The sequence below is a fragment of the Neolamprologus brichardi genome, chromosome 6, assembly GCF_056152115.1.
Source record: "Neolamprologus brichardi isolate AB-2024 chromosome 6, ASM5615211v1, whole genome shotgun sequence".
NCBI lineage: Eukaryota > Metazoa > Chordata > Actinopteri > Cichliformes > Cichlidae > Neolamprologus > Neolamprologus brichardi.
In genome coordinates, this window is record NC_142109.1 from 7,044,587 (window position 1) to 7,055,196 (window position 10,610).

The 10,610-nt window shown below is 36.9% G+C and overlaps 1 protein-coding gene across 1 annotated transcript; it reads right to left on the minus strand.

The window, feature by feature from the left end:
- Window positions 1-1,175: 1,175 nt before the first annotated feature.
- Window positions 1,176-6,097, minus strand: LOC148102467 (uncharacterized). The gene is made up of 10 exons (XM_087842485.1): window positions 6,043-6,097; window positions 4,395-4,676; window positions 4,088-4,321; window positions 3,878-3,982; window positions 2,973-3,176; window positions 2,540-2,872; window positions 1,891-2,209; window positions 1,739-1,796; window positions 1,463-1,577; window positions 1,176-1,420 (listed from the first exon to the last, which is right to left on the minus strand). The coding sequence occupies exons 1-10, from the start codon at window positions 6,095-6,097 to the stop codon at window positions 1,329-1,331; spliced, it is 1,797 nt and encodes a 598-aa protein (XP_087698611.1). The 3' UTR covers window positions 1,176-1,328.
- Window positions 6,098-10,610: the final 4,513 nt, after the last annotated feature.

Below are 10,610 nucleotides of genomic sequence, written 5' to 3' on the forward strand. Positions count from 1 at the left end.
CTTTATTATCTCATCCATCTTTTTTACATTTCTATCAGTAATCTGTTGGCATCTGTGACCCTCAACCTGCTGTCCCATCATGCAACAGCAAAGAGGATGGCACTGACCACAACAGACTCATAGAAAATCTTGAGCGTTGTCCGATACATGTTAAAAGATCTCAGCAGCTTCAGAAAATATGAATGGTTGTCTGTCTCTATGTGTTAGCCCTGTGACAAACTGGACAGACCCTATCCAGGGTGTACCCTGCCTCTTACCCTGTGGTAGCTGGGATAGGCTCCAGCAGAAGAGAATGGATAGATGGAATCATTGGTTGCAGGAAACTCACCTTAAAGCAGAACTGGTTTTACACGTATTTGCACTTGTTTTCTGCCATTTGTTTGCGGTTATAATGGTGGATGTTCATATGACAACAATTCCAAATGTTTAGGTTAATAACATGTAATTAATTAATATTAGAAATAACATCATTGCTTATATAACCTTGGAATTTTTCAGTAAAAATAAACGTGTATTTCCAATGAAAGTCGTGAAAAACATAGTTATCAACTTGAATATACAATTTATGTGTAATCCTGTTCTCTAAACTTTTTTTCGGAATTACTCAGTATTTCAGGACACTTTTCTTCTCTCCTAAGAGATCTTGAATTATTACTCATTTATTCTATCGCACCTACCAATAACTATTTTTTTACATAATAATTACATCCTAAGTCACGGGCTGTATCAACACTGTCACCTAACTGTGTGATGTTTTTGAACATTCTGATAACAAATAGTTTCTTTAAGAGATAATAATAGAAGGGAAAATGGTTCATTCAAACATCAAACATTCAAAAATCTTACAGAAAAACCTGAAGAAATAAGAGACAAATGATTATTCAGATAAATCTTCACACTAGTTGTAGCTGAAAGAATTAAACTACTACAGCGCTTTTTAAAATATTTATTAATACTCTTAAAGGTTATTGATTTAAGTTAAGCCGTTATCAGTTCATGTATGGTTCAGAAAGAAGAAATGATGACTTTAAGTTTTAACTGGTTTGAAAGCTCTAAACCACGCAGAAAGCAACAACACAAAGCTCACAAGTAGGACAGTTTGCATGTTATACAAAGTTAGCAATAACATTTTTACATTGTCTTATACTTTGTACACAACACATGCATTTCATGATCAAACATCTTTAAATTTAAAACCACAAGCATTTCTACTTTTCTACTCATTTCTACTGTGTTCTATGTGCCATTTTAGAGTGTGGTTGTTTTACACTGTGTACACAACAGCTGTGGTGCTTTTTTGAGTTCTTTTCTGTTTAAAAGGCAGTGACTCAATATTGGATGTTAGAGTATAAATCAGCTGTATTGGAATAGAGTTCAGCTTGATTGGGATAGACTTCGCCTTCATTGCAGTAGAGGTCACCTTCATTGCAGTAGAGGTCACCTTCATTGCAGTAGAGGTCACCTTGATTGGAGTCAAGTTCACCTTCATTGGAATAGAGATGAGCTTGTTGGTGTGTATTGACAGGCATTCTGCTGTAGTGAGCTGAGAAGTTTTCATATATGGGATTATGGTTGACCTGAGGAGACAAAAAACATAACCTCCCATATGGTACACATTTTACACCATATGGAAGGTTAAGACATTGGTGAGATAAACAAGACAAAAAAATCTATCCACACAAAGGATAAATGATCAAGTAAAAGAAAAACAGGATTGTGGATGCACTGTGTTGTGTACCTGCTGTTTGTTGTCTGATATTTCACTCTTTGGAGAATGACTAGAAGCCGTCTTTTTTCTGAGTGTCAAACACAAAAGGATATGAATGAATAACAGATTTCAAATCAGAGTTTGAACATGATTGATCTAAAAGAGAACACAGTGATGCTCACCTCCGGCAGCAGAACACAGTGAGAAGTATTATTATTATTAACAGGAGAGCTGCAAAACCTCCTGCAGCTGCTGGTAGCCATTGAGCTGTGGTGTTATCCTTGTTGGTTTTAACACCACAGGAATAATTTCTTATATTCTCCCTGCTGACTGGGTCTAGGATCAGATGTTTGTTCTGGTTCACTCTTGGGGTCAGAGGTCGACTGTTCAAGTACCAAATGTAGTTTGTGTTGTCAGTCAGAGGACAGCTGGTACTGCAGGTCAGTGTGACTCTCTGACCCTCTGTCACCACTGCAGAAGGACTCATCTTCACTCTCAGCTCTGAAAGAGGAACATTATTAAATTATTAAAAACTATAAATCTCATAAAAATTTCCCAATTACCTTTTTTTAAATATAGGATAGCATTTTGATGGGTAATGTGATACAGGGCAAGTGGTGTGGAAAGCAAAGGACAGTCAACAGTTTAACAAGAAGCATTTATTCTTAGACCAGCTAAAATGTGATGATCAGTGAAATTTTGCTGATGGCACTTTTACATTCAGTATTGTTTGCTGAGGTTTACTTTAGGCTTTTTTAGGCTTTTTAGTGTAAAACACTGAGGCTCTTAGATGAATGAAACATCTTAGGTTATCTTGTTAGGAGACTTTACCTGTGACAATCAAAAAGACTCCAGGCAGTTTCAGTTCTTTATCATGTCGTTTCAGGATGAATGTGTATTCTCCTGAGTCATTCTTCATCAGGTTTTTGATGGTCAGGGTGTGTTGGTTCTTCATGTTGTCATGATACTCCATATGACCTGAAGGCTCAATCGGTTTTTCAAGTTCCTTATCACCTGTTCTCCATTTTTTAATCCATAATTTAAACTCTGGCTTCACATTATCAGGATGTGAGTATTTACTGATAATGTTCACTGAAGATCCTTCCAGAGCACAGATTCTCCTGCTGACATAATTCACTGTCCAGCAGTTTTTATCCTGAACACCTGAAATATAGATATAAGATAAAGTTGACTGTGGTGTCTGCATGTTGAGATAACAGCTTGTTATTAATTAACAGAATTAACAGTTTTCTTTGATACTCACAGACTTCATCAGATTGGAGATGCTCATGACCTTTAATTGCACAGTAAAAGTTGTTTTTCAAAGAACTTGGAGTTGAAATGCTTCTTATATTTTCCCTATAAAGTTTTCCATTTTCATACCACACATAGACAGTTTGAGGGTCGATCAGAGGACATGAGGTGCTACAGGTCTGTGTGTTCCCAGGTGTCTGTACAACATGTACCACTGAAGAGATGATAAATACAGTTTCGTCAGTCACTATGTTATTATGCATATTTTATACGTGTATGTATGTCAGTTACATGGTTTTGTGTATGGGAGCAGATTTGTAGAGGTGAGTCCAAAGAACAACGGTACTTGAACTCACGTCTCTTTTCCTTATACGAGAGCGATCTGTGTACTCATTCTGTCTTTTCCTCATCAGGGAAGTTTTCAGTTTAACACATTTTCATTGACTGCATCCACACACTTCAGTAATAATCTTGGCATTCTACTTTTTTCACCCAAAGCATAATGTCATTCACGTATTACCTGGAACATGAAATTGTTTCATTTTTAAAAAATACTGGTGACTGCCAGTGCTACCCCTCAGCTTCTTAGTAGATGAACCTATGCTGTTAATGTGAAAGTCCTAGTTGAATCCATTCCTGAATGCAATCACAAAATTTTCAGAAAACTAGAACTTTGACCTTGACCTCGAGGTCAGTGTCACTGAGATTCAAAATCATCAAAGATTTTTAGTACATGTGCCTTTTGTAGCAATTTGGAAATCCTACTCATTCTTGCATTCACAAATCTCGGTGTCCATGCCAACTGCCAATAACATCTTTTAACCCTTCAGCCTTTTTACAGTTGAGGGGTTAAAAAAGTGAATGTAGAAACTGTGTTTTTCAGAGATCAGTAAGAAGATGTGTTTGTGTGTTCACCTCTGGGAAATGTGATGGAACAAGGCTCATGTTCTGATCCCTGCTGATAAGGACACATTTCGCTTTTAGTGTACGTCACATTGAAGCATGTTGATGTGATGGAATCTGGATAAAAAAAATATTAGAGTATTGAGTATGTTTACTCAGAATTATTTGACTTAGTTTATTTAGAGTAGTTTATTTTGTAACACACTGAACATCATGACTCACCCACAGAGACTTCAGGGGCTCTGAGATCCTCGTAGCCTTTGACAGCACAGGAGTATGTGACTGCTTCCTCACTGCTGAGCAGCTCTTGGTACCAGGGAGACCAGTCCTCATAGAGAAGCTCTCTGTTCTTGTACCAGATGTAGGCTGCAGGCTTTTCAGTCAGAGGACAGCTGCTGCTGCACATCAGTGTTACTGTCTGTCCCTCTGTGGCAGGAATCACCTTTACCTGCAGCTCTGAGAGGATTGTTAATAGAAATAATATCAATACACTGATTATTCATAAATGAGTTTGATAAAACCACTGTACCTGCAACACTGAGAGAAATTCCCCTTTGGCCGCAGTCTGATTTGTCAGCAGGTTCTCTGCAGCAGTAAATGTTTGCATCATTCTCTGCTAGATTGTTGACTGTCAGAGTCAAGTTACTCTCTGCTGACATGCTGTACTTTCCATCTGCAGAGGTCTCGATCTTGAAGCCCCCCCTGTGTACACTGTACCAGTTCATGCTTGAAGCTGGATGTTGATGTGAGCAGGGCAGATTCACTGATGAACCTTTCAAAGCACAGATGCTTTTTGTTTGTCCCTGAACACCTTTAACAGAACATTTGATTAGCAAGCATCTGTGCAGATTTACACAATTTCTGTAACATTGATCTCTATACCAACAAGTCAGGGCAGTTGCACAATGATAATGCAAATGATTAACTAGTACTTTAATGACCTCATCAAGATAGAATTAGTGAAAGTCCCTTCAACTAAAAGCTATTATCCTGTTTTATCTAATCTTTTTGTGACTTTGCACAGTTTGGCTACACCTGAAATGTTTTGCCATCTTAAATTGAACAAAATATATCCTCCCTGAGAGATGGAGAACAAAGATCCAAAACAAACATCTGGCTTCTGAAAAACAGCTGCTTTTACAACTGCTTTAAATTTCAGCTTTTAGTCAGAATGTTTGACTGTTTGATCTTCTAAATACTCCAGATACTGTTTGGGTAAAATAAAGGAGGTGTGAAGGTGTGGAATTCAGAAGTGTCCTGCTTAAAAGAGAGATGCCAATTACAGAATGTACAGAGAGATAAAGGCAAATGTGTAGACATGTGCATGCAACACCATATATACCAGTCAAAAGTTTGGACAGAATGGCTCTAAATCCCTGAAATGTCTCTGTACATATAATGCGTTAACGGGTTAACCGCCCTAACATGTTGTCGCTGTGCAGCTCCACACACGGGGCATATATATATATGTGTGTGTGTGTTAGGGCTGTCAACGTTAACACATTAATATGTCATTATGATATTGCAATGACATATTAATGTGTTAACGTTGACAGCTCTAATGCCACAATGGAACGTAACAGTTCTTGCTTTTTATTTTCTCTTTTTCTCACAGTTTTAAGCTTCTACATGGTTGCAACTGGTAGAAGACCACAGTTTGGGTTACAGTAGTTCTCCAGCACATTTTATAATGTGCTGATCATATGTTTTTAATTGTAACACAGAGTGATCATTTACTGATATGAATCTGAGACAAGCTTGGAATGAGAGACTTATCTCACTATGGCCTAAACCCAGTACTTCAAAGCACTGATGCAAAGGAACATTTAGTACATTAATTTTTAGAAACTAACAGCTTTCATAAAACTGCAGTATTTGATAGAATGGAAAGGTAAACAATCTGATAAACCAGCTGTAACAAATACAAAAACAGGCTATTTTTCTGTGGTGATTTAAAAAAAAGAGATAAGTGACTGTGAAAGGACAGGAGGACTGACCTTATAGAGTAAAAAAAAATCGTTTTTATAAATAACTTAAAATAAACAACAGTAAAATTTAAAACAACCTCAAATATCTACAACCATAAACTGTTACCTATGCATTAATGCAGCATTTACACTGATACATACAAAGTGGACAATGAATTAAGGGATCAGGGAAAACAGAATCTTTCCTACCTGAGAGACAGAGAACAAAAACCCAGAACAAACATTCAGCTTCTGTGAAGAACATGTCTGTTGCAGACTGCACTGTCTTATCAGAAAGTTGATTTATAAGCTTTCAAAAAACTCAACTGCTATCATATTCGAGAGTGACTGCTTTAAACCAGAAGTCATCTTCTTAAAACTGCGAAGTCTGATGACAGAATGGACAAAGAAATTAGGGCAAATGTGTTTGCATGCAACAACTTCAGATCACTTCCTCTTGTGGAAAGACGAAACCTCAACCAAAGTGTCAAAGTAACTGTTTCACATATTTATATATCTCTATATATCTAGATATTTATTAGTATACACACACACACACACACACACACACACACACATATATATATATATATATATATATGTATATATATAGTTATATGCATGACTTAATGGTTTTTTTTGTTTGTTTGTTTTTTAATGTTTCCATGTTGTCAGAGTGAGAACAGCTACATGTGGTTTGGTTGTCATTTTGTGGTCCAGATAAAACTAAGAAGAAAACCCACAGACACAGACACTTTGAACTTTTAATGTTCAATTCAAAAGCATCTCAAGCTCACACACGAAAACTTCATGAAACAACAGGTTTTTGTCTTGCTTTTAGTACAACACTTTGAATTAGTGCGTTTACTGCCAAATATTTCTAAAGTCAGAAATCAGCCATGTTTTTTTATAATGTGTTTTATGCAGAGTTTAAAAACAGATACACCAGTTGTGATGCTGAAGTCATACAAAAGTCACTCAACTACAGAGGAATACTATTTTTTAATATATGGTGACAAACTTTATTGAGCAGAAAGTTGGAGTAGAGCCTGCTGTTCCAAAACCAGGATGGAAACAATTTCCTCTCTGAGGGTGTGTGTAGCTACTGAATGAGTGGATTTTTGGACCGCTTCTCTTTTCAGAATTGATTTTTTGAGAGGGTAAGAGAAGTCTACAGGGCTGTCATTTTTCTTTGAGACGAAGATGTTCAGGTTTTGGTTGATAGAGGTGTGGTATTGAATTACTTGTTGGCAGCTGTCTCTCCGTCGTTTGTATCCTCAGTGTGGATCTGTTGCCCACCTCCTTAATTCCAGATGAACAGATCATCGTGGTTGCAAAGACATCAGACTCCAACACGTTTAGTCTCTTTAAAGACAGACATTTATACATATGAATGACCCTTTGAAAGACATTTCAGTGTCTAAAAGAAATAAATATGGCAATGATTCGTGTACTATTATTGTCCCAGCTCAGTTACACATGATGTGCTTTGACAGCAGTGCTCATCCTGCCTGCCTAAATAACAGTGGACAATGGAACAAGTGAGTTGCAAGGAAGCAGTAGAAGGCTGGTGACAGTGGTTACAGTAATCAATGATCTGCAGGTCGTGACGCAAATGAACAGCTAGTCACAGATAGTGCTGTAGATAGCAACCAGCAAACAGCTCTGCATGGTGGTGTGAAAATGGACTTGTAAACAGTGCAGGAGGATGACAAAGTGAAATGCAGAAGCTGTGGCAAAAGGGAAAGAGAAGTGGAGGCAAATCCAAGCAGTGGACAGGCAAGGTGAATGAAAACTGAAGCTGTAAATCAAAGCAAGATTTCAGGTTATTTGAATGCTGTAAATGTTGAAAAAGAAGAAGAAATGTTCAAGGGTGTTTCGTTGTTACAGTTCTCAGTTCTCAAACAATGATGATCAGCGGGCATATTACTTACAGAAGACCAATTACTTTTTCCGTGAACCCATTGAAAGACAGTCTTTAGAAATCACAGACAATCCCTGATGGAGACATATTCATATATTGTGTTTTAAAGATAAGGAGAGTGTAGGAGAATAGAAACTTTAAATGTGATAGAGGGATAGAGAAAGGTGAGCAGTGTTACATGAGCTCAGTACAGAAAAAGACATTGCTGTGCTCCTTCTACAGGAAATGGCTTATTAGATAATGAAGTTGAATGGGGCATGAATAAGAGAGGACAGTTCTTTCTAAATCATGTTACAAATCTTAGTGCAGATGTAGCAGTTTTATTTCTTCAGCACCTTCAGTTATCACACGTTATCAAATCCAACTTAATATTTCACTAATGCAGTTCAATTTCATTGATATAGCAACAAATCACAACTAAATGTGCCTCAAGGTGCTTTGTAGTGTAAGAGCAAGCACATGGCGCCAGTGGGAAGGAAAAACAGGAAGAAACCTTCAGCAGAACCAGGCTCAGGGAGGGTGGAGCCATATGCTGTGACCAGTTAGGGGTGGAGGCAGGCGGACAGGGCAGAAGCCACACTACAGAAGAGAACCAGAGATTAATGATTAAATGCAGCCTGGTGTATCAACTCTTAGGAAGTGAGAAGAGGTGAGTGAAGAAAAAAGTGTATCATGAAAACAATTCATCTCATTTCCAGTGTTTCAACTTGTCATTGTAATGCAGTAATGTACATTTTTACAACTTGACAAAATGTTGTCTCTGTTGGATGTGTTTACAGATACAACAAAATGTCCTGCTTTTCTAAATGTATCAAATGGGGAAAATTCAAAAAAATGTCCTATGCAGTGTATTGAATGCCTGACATCTAACGACTCATGCAATAACTCATTCTTTCAAAAACACAGGAGGTTAAGTTAAGTTGTAAGATGATAATAGCAGACACCTGTGTACTTACGTATGTCTTATTATAGATTACTCTCAATTAAAATGTTTTTCATAAGGACAGGCAAAGCAGCATTGTTTTGTTTTTTACCCAAAATCAGATGTTTATATAATAAATGTTTGCCTTCCATTATCTTAAAGAGCTGCTCATTAAGTAAAAGTAAAAGTAACTTAGCGATGGGGCGGTAGTTATGGACTAAGCCAGACACAGAATCACAAGGGAGGGAGGAATGGGGATTCAAGGAATAACACAAACCAGACTAAAACCAAGAACAGAAATAAACAAGAGAATTAAAACCTGAAAATACAAATATAAAGAAACACACCAGAATATGCTGCTCCAAGAAAGCACAAAACCAGAAACCCTTAACACTCTCCAAGAAAACCCTGAATGCAACACCCATAAAACTAAGAAATAAGACAAATGTAAATATAATATATGCAGAATATAGAATCAAGAAACAAAGATAATCAAAAATACAAAACTAGAAAAACATCCAAAAACTCTTAAAACAAGATTAATTTTTATATGGCCTGACTTTGTGAATATGTGCTCTGACTGACGTCCATACAATCGTTTAAATTGTGCTTAAAAACTCACTTGCTTAATCTAGCCTTTGAAGCAAGTTAGTTCAGACTTCCACCTGGCCAGCATTTGTGCTACATAACTGTAACTGTTGCTGTAACTATAACTGTTTTTGTTGTGTTTTGTTGTAACCTGCATTGCGGCACTTTTGTGAAGCACTTTGATGGACACAGGTCCTTTTTAAATGTGCTATAGAAATAAACATTGATTGATTGATTGATTGATTGATTGATTGATTCCTTAAGACTCTTTTAGGGTGCGCCTAGAACCTTAGTAGGCCTTGAAAACTAGAAACTAATCTGCTAGTCCCCAATATTTTCTAATCCAGTTATTTTTTTCTCCAAGAAAATATTTACTAGTGGCATTTATAGTTTAAAATTCAATTTCATGTTAATAACATGCATTATGTTCTAAATAAAACTTTAGTTGTTTTTTTCTTTTGTACAGTTATAGTTTCATTCGCATCCTGAAACTTCCATCATTCTCATTTGGAGTGCAATTCATTTGTCAATTAGAGACAAAGCAGACAGGACCCTGGTATGTCAAATTCCTGGCCAGCATGTCACATTATGATAAAATGGCATTTGGTTCGTGTTCATTGGTTTTACACATCATGCAGGTTTCAAACTGAACCCAAACTTCCTTCCTCTTTAAATACTTCATGCATTTATAAACTATAGCTGTCTGATCAAGTTAGTATTTTACGTTTGAAAAATTAACGCCTATAGAAATTCTATTTCTGCTGCCCTCTAGTGGTTGAACTTGTCATTTTGCAGTGACATATGCGTGACAATCAGCCTTGTTCACTCAACACCTTTCACTCAAGAATTGTGCTCTTAAATCAGTCTTGCTGTTTACTAAATCTCTCTTTGCATAGAACACATTCTTTCGGGTAACCGATGAAAAATCAGCACATGCTGACTTCACAACGTCACTATGAATCCAAACAATTTGGTGGACTCCTAATTGCAGGAGCCCTCTTCACTCTTTCTGCTCTTTAGCAGTTAGAGACATGGCCACGAGATGGAGCCATCATCACAACTCGTCATTTCAACAACTGCTTGTGCTTTCAATATAACAGTCTCTACATTTGAGGGATGATTTAATCACCTGTTCTGAGGTTCATGCAGGTAGTGGTAATATTTTATCCTGTTACTCTGTTTCACTTTGTAAATATTTTTTACACATTTTTTTTTTTTTTACAAAGATTACAGTTGTCTCTTCTGGATGATAATTCATCTGAGCTCAGTTCATGAAATGGTTAAAACGCAACAAAAAACATCTGAATATATTTCTTGCCCAAGTGTGTGTTTGTGTGTGTTTGT